This window comes from Zingiber officinale, chromosome 8B, assembly GCF_018446385.1.
Source record: "Zingiber officinale cultivar Zhangliang chromosome 8B, Zo_v1.1, whole genome shotgun sequence".
Lineage (NCBI taxonomy): Eukaryota > Viridiplantae > Streptophyta > Magnoliopsida > Zingiberales > Zingiberaceae > Zingiber > Zingiber officinale.
In genome coordinates this window covers 63699-83821 of record NC_056001.1, presented here as the reverse complement: position 1 = coordinate 83821, position 20123 = coordinate 63699, and the positions used below count along the sequence as shown (strand labels likewise).

General features: G+C 37.4%; 2 protein-coding genes across 3 annotated transcripts; one reads left to right on the top strand and one right to left on the bottom strand.

The window, feature by feature from the left end:
• Positions 1-316: 316 nt before the first annotated feature.
• LOC122017603 (cyclin-T1-3-like) lies at positions 317-16969 on the top strand. Of its 2 annotated transcripts, none has more exons than XM_042575251.1 (8): positions 317-531; positions 1948-2004; positions 3130-3460; positions 8068-8149; positions 13744-13878; positions 15106-15281; positions 15361-15512; positions 15753-16969. In XM_042575251.1, the coding sequence occupies exons 3-8, from the start codon at positions 3234-3236 to the stop codon at positions 16709-16711; spliced, it is 1731 nt and encodes a 576-aa protein (XP_042431185.1). In that variant the 5' UTR covers positions 317-531; positions 1948-2004; positions 3130-3233; the 3' UTR covers positions 16712-16969. The 2 variants fall into 2 exon arrangements, with proteins under 2 accessions (XP_042431185.1, XP_042431186.1); XM_042575252.1 differs by lacking the exon at positions 317-531 and adding an exon at positions 591-788.
• A 1150-nt stretch (positions 16970-18119) lies between these two features.
• LOC122017724 (acidic leucine-rich nuclear phosphoprotein 32-related protein-like) lies at positions 18120-19925 on the bottom strand. Its single transcript, XM_042575402.1, has 2 exons — positions 19209-19925; positions 18120-18503 (listed from the first exon to the last, which is right to left on the bottom strand). The coding sequence occupies exons 1-2, from the start codon at positions 19872-19874 to the stop codon at positions 18354-18356; spliced, it is 816 nt and encodes a 271-aa protein (XP_042431336.1). The 5' UTR covers positions 19875-19925; the 3' UTR covers positions 18120-18353.
• Between the last annotated feature and the right edge of the window lie 198 nt (positions 19926-20123).

Here is a 20123-nt window from a genome sequence, read left to right as displayed (position 1 = left end):
CGGGGAGCATGTAAATCACATGAAAGACGAGCGCTCAACGGGAAGTAGCATCCGGTCCCCCTCTCCTTCTTTTGCCGACTTCGCACCTCTACAAACAAAGCAATAAATAAGCATCAATCTTGTAAACAAACAAACAAAGAAAAAAAAAATTACGATTGTTTACGGCCAACGGCCATACGCGTCGACGATATTTTTTTTTTTGCCGTGGGATCACACCGTCTGTGTAAGAATCGACGGACAGGAATGTGGGATCCCATCTACCAGCGGCGCGGACGCCGATCGGACGGTCCAATTCCTTCGCTATATGTGTTTCCCCCACTTCGTCGCCCAACGGAGGCTTTTCTAGGGCACGCCTAATCCCCCGATTCCTCCTCCCCCGTCTTCTCTCGCCGCCGTCGACGCGGCCGCCGGCTCAAAGAGAAGGAGAAGCATCTCATATCCGCCGAAGAGAGGGTTCTCGACGACTTCCCCAGTCTCCACCTCCCTCAAGGACACGCGTTCTCCACCAGGCGACACCTCCTTCCCACCGCGGTGAGTCCCGATCCGACACCTTATCCTCTTCCTCATCTTCTGCACCTGCCTCCGGAACCCTACACCTTGTAGAGGAGACCTTCTCCGACATCTGCTATCCTCCCTCTTATACATCGCGGCGAGGCCCGATCCGACAGCTCATCCGCATCTGCCGCATCCTAGTCGTTCTCCCCATATTGCCACTGTCTTCCTCTTCCACCATCAACATCATGCCGCATCACTTCGTCGACACCTCCTTCCTCTCCTTCCTGTTCCGCGTACGCCATCGGGGAAGCCATTTCAATACCATGCTAATTACGTTTTTTTAAAAAAAAATTACAGTATTTTCAAGAACTCGTCGGATGAATTGGTAAAGGGATGACCTGCTAAACCTTTTCAATACTGTGCTCATTACTTTTTTGATTGAATTAAGCCTTAGAACATTTTCAGCTACAAATTTAAAGTTTCTGACATATAAGAATGAGCAAATGGAGCACGTATTAGGCTGATCAGTTCACTCTTTCCAAAGCGTCTCCTATCTGTTAATTCAATTTATCTTTACGTTTGAAGATTTTATTGAGATTAAAACAAATACTTTCATGATATCATAGCAAATTAGGTGTCCTGGAGAATAATTATAGTCTGGAAATAAGTTTTTTTTGCCAACAAAATCCTTTGTTTGCTGTGTGTGGAAGTATATGGTTGCCTTTTTTGCTAGTTGCTATTATTCAACCAGGACTCATGGTTTGATCGGTTTCACTATCATTGCTCTCTTTAGAGCAAGTGCAACAATCTCTAATGTACCCGATGAATCTGGCTGGAGTTTACATGTTGATAAAAATTTATATTAGCTTTTGTGTCAAGCATAGTTTATCAAGAAACAAATTGGTGTTAAAGGAAATTACCAAGATTTAATCCCACTACAGTTGTTGTTTCAATTATGTGGACGTTTGGAACTCTACATGTGCATTTGGATTTTTTTAGGTCAAATATAACTATTTGTTCAATCGATATGCTTAATTCTAGGTTATTTTGATGCTGTGTTTTATTCTATATTTTCCTATATGAACAAATTCAAAAATTTATTCCATACAATTAACAACTTGATTCTATTAAAAAAAAGGGGCAACCCGGTGCATGAAGCTCCCGCCATGCGGGGTCCCGAGGAAGGATCCTACGCAGCCTTATCCTATTTTTTGCAAGAGACTGTTTCCAGGATTCGAACCAGTGATCTTTTGGTCACATGATAATAACTTTACCGTTGCGCCAAGGCTCCCCTTCTAACAACTTGATTCTATTGTGATTCTTAAATAATAAGTTGCTCTTAGTCTTATTTTCTATGAATAGACGTTTTGTTTGCTATGGGGGAGGAGAAATGATGGAGTAAGGGAAAGTTGATGCTTTGGTGGAACTGATATGTCTTTGTTTTGAATGCAGGATGTGTGCTTCAATTAATCATTGGCTTTATTTGTTGCTTTGGCGAACTCAACAAAGGTCTTTTACAAACTTTGTTCTGATTTTTTTTTAAAGTACCTGTATTTTTGTTTTTAGTTTCCATGCGTATATAAAAATTATAGATTTCAATAAAAACATCGTCTTCCTCAAGAAAACAAAGTAAATCATAAGTTCATATGTTTATGTACGCGATAAATAAAATTTTAATATTTGTTTGGATCCATACTACATCTACATGTGATTGCTATGCTTTTGCTGAAACTACCAAAAACAATCTCTTGCTTATTATTGGAATATAAAAAAACAAAATTTGATCTATGTCATAGATGGGTTTTTTGCTTATCATATTATACTCATATAATATATCCAACACAGTTGGGAGATGTCATTTTTTATCTTGTTTTTATAATTATTGTTATTTTATTTTTGGATTGATTCTTAAGTCTGAATTACTATCTTGGGAAAATGGGATACTCTAGATCAAGTGAGAAATGTGATTTGAAATTTTGTATCTCATTTATCTTGGGAAAATGGGATGCTCCTAGACATATGTTCATCTTGCTGTTTTTTTTATTCTTTATAATTGTAAGTTGGACTATTTTCTATGATCAAGTTTCAATTTTATTTGATTCCCATTCTATTATAGTTCTCACTTCAGCATGTCAATGTCGTTGTTCTACTGATATTTTCAATCTTCTATTATGCTAAAAATTATGTTTATGGTTATACATAGTAAAAGATTTTGTTAAGCAAAGGAATCTAAATTATCCAAGAGCAGGATTCTGGAAACATCATCTGTGCACAGTGGAAGTTATATAACTGGAATAATCGCACTTCATTAATGTTTGTAGCTTTTGAGTTTGTTAAATCTTAGCTTGCTTCTAGTTAGCTAGTGCTTTAATCCCAGACCAAGCCGGCTGGTTCATCCAGTTAAATGGGAGCTGGTCTGGTTCTAATGGAGAGCACCTAGTAATGGTTTCTACTGGAAGAACTGGGAACCAGAAGACTTCTGATTCCTTGCCTGATCTGGATTTAAAAACACTGAAGCCACCAATATTGATATGGAAAAATCATAATAATTATATAGTCACATGTCGATTTCTTTGTGCTAATAATTTATGTTTCATTTCTAAATATTACTTGTTTGTTAACCATCATGTGCAGGATGATACCATTGTGTTTGTTGGCTTGACAAGCTTAGTGTGACAGATACTAAACCAGAAAGCAATTCAACAATTTGAGTTGGCCTGCTCAATACTGTTATCAATATGGCTGGAGATTTTTCACTTCATGAAATGGCGGATGATAGTCCCTTCAGGTCCTCCCATGACAGGCATGAGGAAGTTAAACTGCCGGGTGCTACTTGGTATTTGAGCCGGAAGGATATTGAAGAAAACTCCCCATCCAGACAAGATGGCATTGATCTCAAGAAAGAAAATTATCTCCGGAAGTCTTACTGCACATTTCTTCAGGATTTAGGCATGAGATTGAAAGTGTAAGTTTCCTCTAATTATATGTTTTGTGACTACGGTCTTCATCTCATCTCTTTGTTGTCCAATCAAGAAATGCAATGAGCGTACTTTCAATTTACTAATTTTTAATGTGCAAGGATCCCTCTTACTCGTCATTCTAATATCAATATTCTTTTTTTTGTTTGTATAATTTTTGAATCATTATGCCTTATGTGCTGATAGAAACACTAGGATTTTGTTTGCTGATTCTGGTTTTAGCTTTCATCTCTACATTTTTTCTCTCTTAAAATAACAATTATGACTTGAACTGTTAGGTTTAAGGTTGACATTTAACTTGTCTAAATCCTGCTTGAAAGGAGTTGAACTTGATTGACTTTGCATCCTTGTTTTGTAGTATAGTTTGTATTTTCTTTTGTTTTTTTGACCAATCAGTGATGTGGAGGGTGTGCGTGGCAAGCATGTCCTCTATTTGCTATATGAGGAAAGAAGAATGTAACGGGATAGTGAGTTCAATTGACTCAGCAGGTAATAAAAGATAGTGCATGAACTAAGTGTAAGGAGATAAAAGATATACAGTCTTATAGATAATATCAACATAAATAATAGCAAGAACATAATAAATGCATATACCCAATCCACTACGTATAGAATAATGGACAGAAATAAATAATGATCTGCAATAATATTGCTCGTAACCACATGAGCAGTATATATAGCACATACATACCAATAACATGCATGACAATGTCAAACACATGCAACAACCATATCTCAAACATATGCAACATATCACATGCATATGCAATATATATCACCAGCATATACAACACACATCACATGCATATGCATGGTCACTCCTGCTCACCACTCCAGCTACCACGACATCTATGTGGCCGAGTGGGTAGAACATGACAGTTGTACACTCCAGCGACCACTACTTTCGAGTCGCCGAGGGGACAGTATGCAAAGTAGTTATCTAACTACATACTCCAAAAAGAAAAATGTCCTTGCCTGCACGCAACTTCAGCTACCATTACCCCGAGTGACCTAGTGGGCACGACATGACATGCTGCACTTAACTCCATCTACCACTGCCCTAAGTGGCTAAGTGGGTAGATATGAATGACGACTCTCTCAACCACAAGGGAGACAATGATTGACAATATGTATGCAATGCAATAATGAGCAAGATGTAAATAATTATATCCACATATATAGTCATCACTATGCATTGACTATACCGAGAAAGCAAACAACGAAACACGAAACACAAAGAAAGGCTTCACAACCTCTGGTTCTGATACTAATAAATTGTCACGCCCTGAAGGTATACTTGTTCGACAAAACGGACGGTACCCTGATACAAGACCACATAGTTGGTACAAGCACAATCACGCAAAATAACAATATCCAACTATCAAATGTAAAGCTATATAAAATCCACTCAAATGCAAACTGAATAGTTTGTGTGCCGGCACGACTTAAAACATAACAAGTAGTATGACCAAGACAAAGTGCCAACTAGGGTTAAAATCAAAACACGTCGATCTTTAAACGAACGAGTTCGTAAACCAAAGTGCAAGAGAAATGCAATATGAAGTAAAATGGAAAACTCTCGACGTGACCTGCAGATAGAACATTCAAGTGACTCCACATATCTTCTATCTGCTAAAAGAAAAACATAACGGGATATATGACTCAGCGGGTAATAAAAGATGGTGCATGAACTAAGTGTAAGAAGTTCAAAGGTATACAATTTCGCCAGTAATATCAACATAAATAACAAAAGAACATAATAAATGCATATACCCAATCTAATCCACCAAATATAAAATAATGGACAAAAATAAATAAGGATCTGCAACAGTACTGCTCATAACCACACATATATAGCACATACCAATAACATCCATGACAATGTCAAACACATGCAAAAACCATATCTCAAACATATGCAACATATCATAAGCATATGCAATATATATCACCAGCATATGCAACACACATCACATGCATATGCATGCTCACTCCTGTTCACCACTCCAGCTGCCACGATATATATGTGACTGAGTGTGCAGAACATGACAGCTGTATGACACTTTAGCCAGCACTACTTTCGAGTGGTCGAGTGGACAATATGCAAAGTAGCTATCTAGCTACATACTCTAAAAAGGAAAATGTCCTTGCTTGCACGCAACTCCAGCTACCATTACCCCGAGTGGCCAAGTGGGCACGACATGACATGTTGCACGCAACTCCATCTACCACTACCTCGAGTGGTCGAGTGGGTAGATATGGTTGACGACTCTCTTAACAACAAGGGAGATAATGGTCGACAATATACATGCAATGCAATGGTAAGCAAGATGTAAATAATCATATCCACATATATAGTCATCATTATGCAATAATAACACAAATATATCCATAAGTATAAACTATAAACAATATATATAAATAGAATAACAGGTGTAAAAAAAAAAGACTGTATAGACATCAAGTAGATCAACTCTAAGGTCAAGCAACTAAGTATTAAGCTTAAGCAAAATAAGAATAGAGTCAAGGTAATAAAACTACCGATCAAAACCATTACTCCTGCACTAAGGTCAATATACTAAGAGAACATGGAAAGAAATACCCGCTTGTAGATTGTGTTGAATGTCTTCAAGTTTGTGCGCCTGTCTTAAATCAAAATCCTGTAACATAGACCCCAAATTATAGCCAAGTTATACCATAAAACAAGTAACGAAACCTAATCCTAAATCGATTAGGAAATCCTAATTAATTCAACCTATAATCAATCAGATAAAAATTTATCCTTAACCCACTAATCAATTTCCTTATCCAATTCTCAAACCAATTTAGTAATCGGATTCAAGTAAACCTTATTATTAACATGCTCCAATTTAACTCCATTATCCTGTTAATCTAACAACCATTAATTGAGGAATTAATCAACCGAATACAATTCTAACTAATGTAATAATATTGCTAATCATGGGTTTACTTGGTTAATTGAAACTAACAGGATTTAATCAACCTTCTAATTCAATCGAACTCATCAACATATTAATCGATTAATTAAGGATGATGTGAAACAGTGATACCCTTTTCTTTTCCTTCTTCTCAATTGAACGGCGGTGAAGCGCACGACGTGTGGACAACAGGTCGTGGTTGACCACGGAAACCACGGTGCTAGCCGCGGAAACCACGGTGCTAGCTGCGGCTGCGGGCTGGCAGTGAATGCCGCGGAGCTGGCCGTGGCTGCAGGTTAGCAGCGGTGGCCAAGTCTTGCCGCCCGCGTCAAGCCGCAGTGGTCACGCTTGACCTCGATGGCTAGACAAGGGGGAAGGCAGCGACGACGGGATGATGGCGTTAGCAATAACGACCAAAGGATTGTTGCTTGTGGCTGAAGAGGGGTCGACGGCGACGGCCCGTGCTTGCGGTGGAAGCGGGTCGGGGCAGGCAACGAGAGAGGGGCAGCGGCGATAAAGAGGGGAAGAAAAAGGATTGGGAGGAATAGGGAGAGAAAAACTAGGTTTTAAATATTACTTAGGTTATTTGATTATAACTTTAGGTTAATGGAATCAATCAATTCTTATGATATTCCAAACAGGCTCACTCAAAGCTTCTTAAATATGTCATACAAATTTGGTTTTAATTCCAAAAATTTTTAGAAAATTTTGTAAGATTATTTCTTAATTAACATTTATTATTTTATTATTATTTATTTGTCGTATCTAATAGCAACAACCCCGCCAGATAAACAATAAGGTAATTGATATGTGATAACACAAAGTTGGATGGTCCTTTTCAAATAAATTTGAAACCATGGTCTGTCTTGGAAGTTTCATTAAGTAATGATCATGTCTTTTGATTTTGGTACTAACCACTAACTACTACTATTTTCATTAAATTTTTAGACGGTTGCTTGTACATTTATAAAGATCACTTGTAATGCATTCGTGAATTGAACTACTTTCATATTGGATATTTTGAGTTAAGCACAGGCAGCTCTTTTAGGAACAATATTTAAGGGATATACAATGAAGCATGCACACATAGGAGAAACACAATTAATATGGACACATAAATGAAAATTTGGAAGTAGGATAGATGAAAATATTACATGATATGTAGTTCGTCAGCTTGTTATACTTGCTGAGACCTTCTAAACTGATAAAATCCATAATAATAATAATTTAAGATGCTCTGCAGCAGAATGTATGCCACTGGCAATACTCAGATTACTAGTATTTTAAATATCATTTTCTTATTACATGTTCTATACTATAGATAATGATTCATATGAACATGTATGGATACTGCAAGCCCAGTATGTTTCTGTGCCGTGCAGATAATAATGTGTTGAACCTGCAACAGTATTCAAAAAACACACAAGAAACTCAACAAAAACATTGAAATTTCTGTTATTTGGAACTCTGTTTTTAAACATTTGTATCTACTCTGTAATATCATTAACTCACACAACTCATTCTGCTTAAGAGGAAAATGTTTAGTTGTATGATTATTTATTATGGTCTTGAATGTAACATTTTTGTTATAAGGTTTTCCAGCATATCTTCTATTGCATTATTGTTCTTACAAAATTGAGCCCTTTGTGATCCAGACCTCAAGTAACGATAGCTACTGCAATTGTATTCTGTCACCGTTTTTTTCTTCGCCAATCTCATGCAAGAAATGATAGAAGAGTAAGTATCACTTCATTTCCACATCCTCAATACTATGATTTTGTATTTTTTGTATTGCTTTGTGTACAACACCACCAATTATTCTCATTTATTCGGAATTGGCTGCATGAATTTTAGTCCACCATAGACTTCTTTTGTTTCTTCTGAATGTGGAGATATCAACATAAATTCATTCACGAAAAGGTTATACTTTGATATGGGTTCTACTTGTGATTCCAATATGACTAAGAGCAAGGTTATACCCCAGTCATCTAGAGTGACCACCTAAAAATCATGTAGGAAACAATATATTGACTTTAGCTCTGGATGTTATGCCTCAAGCACCATTTTGATAAGCCCACAAACTTGACATATAAAGAGTTCGTTTGCTGAATTCTCCTTTTGACTTATCCTGCCCCAAAAAACACAACTAAATACATTATGATGATAATTTCTCCTAATGGCTGTATGGTACGAGAATACTCGTGCTATATGTCAGCTTTCATGCTGGTTTTCCTTCATAAGGAGAGCAATGGGACCATTGCCATTTAATTGAATTTTCTGTTCAAATTAGGCAGATTCCCTAATACCAGCCCAGGACTGGCAGCTAGAAAGGGATCCTTGTTCGTGTTTCGTGGTTCTGTTATCAATATCTATGATTGATGTTTTAGTGATCATTATATTATTTTGCTTTTGAAATAGATTTCTGTTTATCTACTTAGGGAAGTGGTTACAATGTGAAAAGTGAGGTTATTGTTATTGTATCTACTGATTTTGTCCTTCAATATGAAATGTAGCTTTTTATTAAATAAATATTGATTCCATTTAGATTTTTGTGATGATTACGTTGACATAATCTCAGTGTTCGAATATGTGGCCTAGGCTGCCTAGGCGCTCGATGGCCGGCAACCAGGCTCTAGGCATCGCGGAAATTTTGGTTTTTTTGTTTTTTTTTAATGCCCTAAACCTATGTTCCGTCGATTCATCTCCTCCTCACGCCTTGTTCAACTCCTCTCATCTCTAGAAGGCAGCAATTGCTAGTAAGTTTTTTATTACTGAAATTTCTTTTTTTTTTCGCTTCTCACAACGCTTTCGACGTCGCGGGACACTTCCAACGGAACCACTCTTCTAGCGGAGTGGGACGCGTCGTCGAAAGCATCCCGTGATGCTGGATGCACAACGTGTCCGGTGCCGCCGGAAGCATCCCTTGATGTGTCTGATGGCACCGGACACGTCGTGCGTCCAACGTCGCGGGATGCTTCCGGCGGCGCCAAACGCATCGCGGGATGCGTCCAGCGCCACCGGAGGCGTCTCGATGCTTCTAGCGCCTACGCCCTGTGTCGTTTTTTTAAATTTTATTATTTATTATTTATTTAATTTAAACATTTCCTCAACTAAATGTGATAATTCGAATAGGCTTCTAGAAATCCTAATTAAATTATTCCAATAAATTATATAAAAAATATATTTAAAATTATTTTTTTTATTAATTTATTTATATTCTAATAATTTTATATCTAAAATTAAAAATTTTAATAAATCTTATTAATTATATAAATCATATTTATATTCATAATTTTATATTTAAAATTAAAATAAATTCTATTAATTCATATAAATTAAATTTATATTCTGATAATTTTATTTTCTTGATTTATTTTTTTATTTATTGATTTCAATGTTCTTAAATCTTAAAATATAAATATTTTTTATCTTAATATTTTATATATATAGTTTTTTTAGACTTGCTATTAATGATTCTAAAATACTTTGCAAACAATCCATCTTCGATAACATTAGTCACTCAATTCAAATCCGGGATTCTTAGAAGAAACTCAAATGACATCGGATGGGAGTTTGGGATGTTAATTGATCCTAAGAACGTCGATAAAATTAAATTCAAGTTGTGCAGAAAAATGATGTCGGGGGAGTGGATCAAGGAGCACATGGAAAATATACTTGGAAATGTATCTGGTTGTCGAAAAACTTCTCAAGAAGATAAAAATAAGTGCAAACATGCTATTTTAGAAGAGAGGATCAGAAAGAAGAACAAAATAATGGAAGAACAAAGTTGTAGAGCAGTGATGACAATTTCTCTAGATGAAGAAGAAGGTTCTGAAATTGAAGGGATAGACCCATCTAAAAAACCTTTTCCACTTGGCCTTATGGATAGATATGCATCGACAATTTCTCCAAAAAATGTAGGTTCAAGTGGGAGTAAAGTGCTTCGCCAAAAAAATATAAATAAGGCTCTTTTTAAAGAGAACTCAATAAGTTCAACAATATGTTGGGAAATGAGCTTATAAAAATGGAATCTCATTCAATGTTGTTGATAATGATAGCTTCAAGCAACTAATGGAGGAAGTAGGTCAATTTGGACCAGGATTTAAGTCTCCAACTTAATATCAACTTAGGGAATCATTGTTAAAAGTCGGAGTTGAAAAAACAAAACAACTGATGAAGAAACACGAAGAAGAATGTGCAAAGAATGAGTGTTCCATCATGACAGATGTATGGAGTGATAGAAAAAGAAGCATTTTAAATTTATGTGTTAATTACAAAGAGGGTAATATATTTTTAGAGGCTAAGGAGTTTTTAGATGAGGTATATATAACGAAACTTATTTTTGAGTATATTGACAAGTGTGTTGAACAAGTAGAAGCTCATAATAATGTTCAGATTGCGGATAATGCCACTAACAATATGGCCGCAGCTAAATCGATGAGAGAAAAGTGACCTGAGATCTTTTTGAACTCACACTGTTAATCTCATGCTTGAAAGTATTGGCAAACTTCCACGATATAAGCTTCCACGATATAAAAGGTTACTGGAGTGTATGTGCTCACCTTAAGATTTTGTCATTGATGACAAGGTTCACGTAGAAGAGAGACCGGCTAGAAGTTACCAGGTTTGCATCAAATTTCCTCACATTGCAAAATTTGATTGAAAAAAAATCAAGTTGAAGGGTCATGTTTACAAGTGATATGCGAGAGAAATATAAATGTTCAAAAACAAACAAAGGGGAATTGGCTTATTCTAGTATGAGTTTTTGAAATGGTGTGACACTATGTTTGAAAATATTTGCTCCTTTGGTAAGATTTTTTCGATTGGTAGATGGAGATAGAAAGCCATTAATGAGATTTCTATATGGGGAGTTTCTTTAAGCTAAAGAAAATATCAAAGTGACCCGAAACAACGTGGAATCAAATTATCAGCCTTTCATAGCGATTATTAAGTCAAAAATGAAGGGTAGACTTGATACATCATTGCATACCTCTGTCTTTTTTGTTGAATCTTTATTTTTACTATAAAGATAGTTTTATTGCTCTTTATCAAGAGGTTGCGATGAGGATTTTTGAATGCATAGAAATTTTGCATGCCAATGAGTTGGGTCTACAGGATATGATTATTAACAAGGAATTTATAAAATATAGAGACAAGACTGAGTTATTTAGAAAAACATTGACAACAAAAATATGTAAAAAAATGATGATATATTTGATCCATGTGCATGGTGGAGTACATACGGTACTCACACACCCAACTTGCTAAGAGTGATATGTTAGGACCCTTAGCGGCCGGCTAGAGGGGGGTGAATAACCTCTACACAAAAACAAAACAAAAGAACACCTTTCTTGAACTTTAAAAGAACACTTGCATAAAAATGAATAAGAGATAAATTAAAAAGACGAGGCACCTAGAATTTATTTGGTTACAACCAGGGAGGTTGTTAATCCAAGGAGGTAAAGCGCACTACTTTCTCTTTCAGGCGGAGAAGTCTCTTTACAGCAATGAAAGCACAGAAACAGAAAGTTAAAACAGAACTGTGAATGCGTACAAATGTTGTATTAATTTTTCTTGTCTTTTAGCTTTGGGAGCAGGGCTGCTTATATAGCCTTGCTCGGTGCGTCTAGAAGGGTTCAGGTGTCTGGAAGGGGATAAAACTTTATCCCCTTCGCAATGGATCGCGGTCAAACGCGATCCGGATAAAATCCTACTCTTGGTGCCCGGACTAGGAAAGTCAACCAAGTTGACTTTTCCAATCCGGGCCTTCCGCGTCGGTTTTGCTCGCCTTGGTCCGCGTCTTCCGCTTCGGTTCCTCTTGTTTGGGTGATCTCGGCCATCTGGAATAGGGCTCATCCGTACTCAACTTTCGGCCTTCTCGAGCAAGCTTCCGCTCCTAGCTTCTCGTCTCTCGGAAACGTTGCGCGCCTCCTTCTTGTCCACCTGTGTACTCTTCTGCAGTACCTCGTCCCTTAGACGCACTGAACCCGTCGGCTCTCTACCGTGCCGTTCTTCTCATTAGCTGCATCTTTTGCTCAACATCCTGTGCTCCTAAGTTCCTGCACATTTAGACATAGGATTAAACACAACATGACCTAACCTAAGTTGTTTGATCGCATTAAAACAACCTTAGGGGTACCAACATGATATTGAAGATACTTTCAATAACTACAAGTGCATTTGAGTGTGAAAGTAATTGGAGTGCGTTTGAAAGAGTAAGCTTTAAACTTTTAAGTCTTTAATTAAAGTAAACTATTAATTTTTAATATTTACTCTCTTTTTTTAGATTCATACAAAGAAAAGAAATAGGTTGGATGTCTATAGGTTGAACAATCTAATATTTGTCCAATTTAATGTTAGATTGTTGAATAAACAAAAAAGAGAAAAAGAAAGGAATGTCGATGTCTTTCTTGCAAAAGATGCTTCAAATGCACAAGGTTGAATTGTGGACGGTAGGGAAGATGATGAAGTTGAACTAGATTCTGGGCTCACATGACAAATGGTTGATGAAGCTAGTGCAGCAGATGAAAATCTACAACTCCGAAGAAGTTCTAGAGTGAGAGAATTTTACGAGAATGATTTTGTATTTGAAGAAGAAGAGGAGAATCACAATGATGATATTGAGTTTGTGCCCGATGAAAAACAAGTTGTTGAAAGTTATGGAGAAGAAGTAGAATAAATTTGATGTTGAGTTTGTGTCTGATATATTGAGTTTGTATCCTATGATATTTTATTAGTTTTGTAATTTTGAACTCATTTTAAATTTGATATTATTGTGTTGGAATTATAATATGTGATTTATTATATAAATTATGTTGATACCGAGGAATCCGTCTAGCGGCGCCTAGTCCCCACCTAGGTTACTTTGGCGGTAAGCACTGGTCTGAGACACCTGACTAGCGTCTAGCGAATTTTAGAACATTGCCTAATCTTTTAATTAGTTTATTTATTTTCAATTTGGTTGGCGTTTGTTCATGAATAAATATACTAAAACGTATGGAGATTGTTTTTTTACTAGTTCTCATTCATAGATAAATATTATTCACTTTTTATTTATTTTATCAAGCTTATTTTCAAGAAATTGCTTATGTATATCAGTCTTCCTTTTTCTTTTAATTTGTTGATTCCATTAAAAAAACTCGTCTAAGTATGTTAGATCTATTTTTTTTCACAGCAGTACATCCTTTCCTTCTACCTGTTGCTTATATCTGAATAAATGGAATGCCCACATATGTGCTTCAGCTATTGACCATAGTTACGGTGGCGTGCTACCTGTGATCCTTCAAATTTTCTTTCCTATTTTGTTTAACATTTCTTGACAATTTTTGCAGATCATTGCTACTGTTTGCATGTTTTTGGCGGGAAAGGTAGAAGAATCACCAAGGCCATTAAAGGATGTCATTCTTGTTTCTTATGAGATTATCCACAAAAAGGATCCTACTGCTGTTCAAAGAATCAAACAAAGGGTAAAACATGATATATATATATAAAGTCTTTTTTTTTTCTTTTCTTTTTTTTCATGTTTTATTTTTTACCCTACTTAGTTTCCTCATTGGCAGGCCCAGAACATCCTTCTAATGTGTACCTTGTTGGACATTTCACTATGACCTATGATATTCAATTAGCACTACCAGGTCAATGTAGGTCTAGGTTTCAGTGTGTTGCCTCATTGTCGTGGCAGGTGTCCACGCTCATGGTAATTAAGTTTGCTACATCCGAAGGAAAATATATTACTATCACTTGCTCTCTTGCATTACCAGGTCATCTGTGTTTGTAGTAGATCTAGGTTTCATTGTGTTACCTGATTATTGCAATAGTTTTGTAGGCATTGAAGTTCACTATATCTGAAGGAAAATGTTGGATTATTATTGGTTGATATGTCAGAAAATATTAGCTTTGGTCTGCATGTTACTTTATCATTATTGTGCTTTTAGTCTGTAAAATACCAATCACTCAGCATCAGCATAAACTTATTACCTATTAAGTCAGTGTGCCATTTATTAAAGAATTCTTTATGAATTGTGCATACATAAATATTGGAAGTGAAAAATTACGGAAGTTGGCATTGAGAACATAAAAGACCATGGGGCCAGGAATAAGCAAATTTTACTTGGGTGATTAACAATGCACTTTGTTTGTTTGGTTTGATTTTGATCTTTGAAACTGGCTTCGCTGAAGGTATGGACCTTGAGCAGTCTTGCTCATCAGTTATGCAATTCTTTGAGCGGATTGAATAATGTGACACCTTTATTTGATCCTCCTCCAAGCCTCACAAGATTTTGCTAATGAGATAAAGGAGTTATTTCTAAACTTTTTAATTTTGATAAGCTGGAGAGACTGAGAATGCAGGGCAAAAAGAGAGGAATAGTGCATCAGATACAACTTAATGTCTAAGACTCAACAGACAAATCATATATGATCATTCTATTATCTTGTCTAGGTTCAATAATTATGTTAATTGATTTCATGAATAACCTGTTTGTTACTTCCAAAGCTTCTCTTCTATAGAAGTTTTTATTATGTCTCAATGAATAAGTTTTTATTCAGTTTGCATAATTAAATTTCTTATTTGACTACCTGTGCATTAATTCTCACCAACTTCTCTTCTTTGCTATCAACGGTCTATATCATCCTATGGACTTTTATAACATTTTTCCTTGTATTTTTTTATATTCAACCATTCTGCTTTGCAGGAAATATATGAACAGCAAAAGGAACTGATTTTGATTGGGGAGCGTTTGGTACTTGCAACTCTAGGTTTTAGCCTAAATGTGCTACATCCTTACAAACCCCTAGTTGAAGCAATCAAGAAGTTTAAGATTGCTCAAAATGCTCTTGCACAAGTTGCATGGAATTTTGTCAATGATGGGTATGAGAAAACTATTTCTCTGCTTTTCAGTTAATTTCCGTAAATGTGTATTAACTACACGCTGGAAAGGGGTATGCAGGCTGCGAACATCGCTTTGCTTGCAATTTAAGCCCCATCATATCGCAGCCGGTGCAATCTTCCTGGCTGCCAAGTTTCTTAAAGTAAAGCTTCCTTCTGATGGTGAGAAGGTCTGGTGGCAGGAATTTGATGTTACTCCGCGGCAGTTGGAAGGTATTTTTCCATTGATATCCCTGTAAATGCATAATGTATAGCTCTCTGTCTTATTATTTGTTTTTGTTTTGATATTATGAGATTCAGCGTGTATAGATCTATTGGAAAGTTTATATTTTGATAGTTTGCAATTCAGCATATTCATCTTCCTTCCTTGTTTGTCAATTTACTTGGTATTCTTCTATGCATCATGTTTTTCTTTTATCATTTACTGTGTTTTCTTAACTTCTCTCCTCTCAGAGATAAGCAATCAAATGTTGGAACTATATGAACAAAACCGCCCAGCACCAGCATCCCAAGGAAATGAAACTGAAGGCAGTTCTGCTAGCGGCGTGAATCACCGAGCTCCAGCAAAAGTCCCTGTTGATATCGAGGAGCCTACTACACAAAGCGGATATTCTCAGGTGTCTAGAAATACTGCCGGGGAGAGTGCCTGCCCTGCAAACTCATCCACTTACTCTGACCAATTTCACTCGGACAAGCATGTTGGAAGTTATGATGGTAATGATCACGGAAGGCAGGATGATCAGGGAAGGCATGAGATGAAAGCCGGAGTTTCTGGAAACAAAATAACAAGGGACGGTTGGCATCATGAACCCGCTAATAATCCAGATATTCTAGCCAGTAGGTCCAACAGATCTGAACCAGCAGCAGAAGAATTTGCAACTCTTTCCGCAGATGGTATGGCCGAAACAAGGGAGAGGATGTTCATCCAGAGTCAAACTACCAAAGTCCAGTCACCTGCGATGGATGCCATAAAGAAGATTGACAAAGAGAAAGTGAAGGCCGCATTGGAGAAAACAAAAAGATCTCGGGCCGATATCTCCAGAAAAATGGATCACATGGATGAAGATGACCTCATCGAGAGAGAGTTGGAACATGGTGTGGAATTAGCTGTCAAGGACGAACGAAACAAGCAGAAGAGCCACAACTGGTCCAAACCTTCATACAAGCAAGAACTCAAGAACATTGATATTACAGAGAATGCCGAAGAAGGTGAGCTCTCTGTGGATAGCCAAGAGGCTCAGTTACCAGAGCCGAGCAGCAAGAAGATGAAAACAATCAGCTCCCCAGGGAAACAAAATCACAACATCCCTACGTCACGCCGCCTGAGTGGCATTGATGATTTACGACCATCAGGAAGACTGGAGCATGTTGAACGAGATCACAAAAGGTTCACGCCGGGAAATCAAGTATGACAAATTAATGTACAACGGTGCTTTGCTTTCCTTGCATTATCCATTTGAGGCTCCTCTTATAGATTATTATTCATGGTTTGTAGCTATATGCGCAGAGTTCCGGATCACAATTTAGGTCCAAAATGTTGGAAAACATTTGCAATCTTCTGTTGTTTTAAGATAATGGCTGTGGAAGATGTGTGGCTTATTGGAAATTTATTGTGAAGGGAAAAATCAAAATGGTACACCATTAATAGGACAAACCTAATCATTATCTTATTTTTGGTAGAGTATTTGTTTATGCAGGTTTCTCTCTGCTTGTTCATGTCTTGTTGGGTTACATCACCTGGTCATCATGTATTTTCTTGGAGAATTGAGGTTATTCTTTTCAAAAGTTTGTAGCACCCACCATCAAAAATTTTACTCGCCGGTGTAGAATAATAGTAGGGCTCGGTAAAAAAAAAAAACTGATTCAAATCGATTCAGAAGTTTGAATAATTTTGGTTTCAAACTGGTTAGCGGTTAAAATATAGAATGGATTTAAATCTTAGCTCTGTTGTGATATCTAATTTAAGTGTTAGTCAGTCGGATTGCATAGATGTTTGATTATGCAAATATGCGACTTAGTATTTACACAGTAAATTGCCCATTAAAATGCTCCGAAAGTTTTGTCAATAAATTGTAAAAATATTTGAGAATTAGAATGATCTTGGATAGGTTAGATACTATTATATTTATATTTCATTTGCTTGGTATGATTAAAATTACATTACCTTCTTGTCATAGTTATACTTACGTAATTTTAATAAAGATAACTGGACTTATTATTATTTTTTACTTATGTAATTTCAAATCAAAATAGAAGAGAAGTGACCGAGTAGTCCTATGGGAATTTTTTTAATCAAAAGGCATAATCAGTCCTGACAAAAAATTTTAATCGAGAAGACAAATTTTTTAAATCGAGAAGCATAATGAGTTCTGACAGACGGTTGAAACTCACAAGCAATTCGAATTCAGTTTAATGATTAATCGGCAACATTGAAAGTAGATGACTGATCCGATGAAATTTTCCACTGCCACTATAGCGTTCTTACCACTATAGCGTCCTTACCGCTTCATCGTATGTCTTAGGAGAAGAGGATGAGGATATCTTAGGGAGGAATAAGCGGGATGGAAGAAGATGTCGGATGCAGAGCGGTGGGAGTGTGATTGGATGTGGCGTTCGAAGTGGTAGATCAGGCATGCTCAGGAGATTTCGTCAAGGGTAGACGAGGAAGTTGAGAAGAATGGTTGTCATCGTCACCGTCGTCCAATCGTATCCTTTAATTCTTTTGTTCTGGCGGAGGAGCATAGAAGAAAACCAGCATGTACTGCAAATATCTCCAACGAGACAATGTACGCGATGCCTACACAAATTGTGCTTGAGCTGACAAAAGGGAAGTTAGAAATGCCACTTCCATTTTACCAGGTTTTACTACACTAGAGTAGTTGTTGACGGAAACATGCTCGTTGAAAAAAGACCAACCTTCTAGCACTAGGGATGGAAGCTTCGCATTCACATTTCTCCCGATTCAAAATGAATCCGTAAACCTCATTGATCTAACTCCCGTATGATTGTTTTTTCAAACATCATCCAATATCCTTGAAGGTTGAATAATTTTTTTTATGCCTGCTCATCTCCCACCCTTTTCCTCTTGCTGATGATGCTTTTTTTCTGTTGTTCTGGTTGATCATCCTTGGACACATTTTTCGATTCTCCATTCTCGTGTCTGAGCTTTGCTGCTCGGTTTGAAGAATGATCGGTCGCATTGTCCTGCGGATTGGTTTCAATATCAGGAAACTAAAAAAAAAAGAGAACATAGACTGAAATCTCCAAGAATCCATCATGTCCTAATTATTCAAGATTAATACTGTTAAGCCTTTGGTACGAGTTGTGGTGAAAGGTAAACCCTGTAATCTCACGCCCAGGTCTAGTAATAATTACAATAAAATTATAGCAAAAAATGTTACTTATATTGTGATATCACTGCCAAAATCCATAGAATAACCAGAGGCAAAACTGAACTTTAAAGAGAGAGACAAAAAAAAAACGATAACAAAAAACTATGCTTTCTATTGCAAATTACGCCAGAATAAAAAAATTCCTTGTCAAAATAAGGAAAAAGGTTCATTTCTTAGTAAGTTTAAGGTTCTTAAACTTGTCACAGATATGAATGAGAAATTATATATTGATCTTCAATGACTGACATGACATCCTCAGAAGGATGCATCACCAAACCCATCAGAATGTAAAGGGCAATGGAATGTACGCTCCACTTTTTCAGCGTATCAATACCAAATGTGAAGCAATACATCTAATAAAAGTGCTGTCAGATCAAATGGACAAAGTTATGCAAACACCAATGAAATATAATATATACGTTACAATGTCACCGCATTTGGTAGCTTATCTCAAGAGCAAACAATTCATGGATGTCAAAAGCATAACTTCAGAGCATAAAAAGGTAGAAAAACATACCTCCATTTCTTCTGCTTCTTCTTCTTCCTCACCCTCCTCATCATCTTCCTCACCCTCTTCTTCTTCTTCTTCTTCTTCTTCTTCTTCTTCATCTTCCTCATCTTCTACTTCTTCCTCATTATCATTTTCTTCCTCCGCTACATCCTCCTCATCCTCCTCTTCTTCCTCCTCATCGTCTGTCTCCGGCCTTTCATTCCCATCCTTGTCCACTTTATCCAAATACTTAAGGGAAGGGATCATTCCAAAAACCTTGGAACGGTATCCCTCGATCTTGGTCACAGGGCACTCGTAGAGGTCCAGCGACTCGAGGCGCAGTTTTGCCAGCTGGGCAAGGTCCTCGATCGACGCGATGCGGTTGTTGGAGAGGTCGAGGTCGCAGAGCGCGTTGAGGCCTGCTTCCACCAGCGCGGCGAGACCGCTAGCGATGCGGTTATCGGATAGGACGAGCCGACGGAGGGAAGGGAGGTGTGGGAATCCCTCGAGGGAGGAGAGGCGAATGTTGGCGACGGAGAGGTGCTCCAGCGCGGCGAGCTTGCCCTCGAAAAGTGAAGACGGCGGGAGGCGGCCGTCGGGACACTTCAGGGCGCTGTCGAGGGTGAGGGCCCGAGGCGGCTCCGCCTGCCCCTTGAGCGCTGCCGCCACTGCTCGCTCCCAAGCTTCCGCCATCGCCGATCGCCGCCGTAAAACACTAGAGTGAAGTAAAACCCTACGTGTTGGTCCAGTATTTATTGGGCCAAGCTTCCGCCATCACCGATCGCCGCCGTGAAAGGTCCAGTATTTATTGGGCTTTAAATGGGCCTCGTGTGAAACTCGGTCCCTGCAGCTTGAAAATGGTCCGTTTCGTTCGAGGATGATTTTGGCCGGATAATTTATTTTCCTAACGCTTTAGCTTTGGTAAAAATGAATTTTCAGATA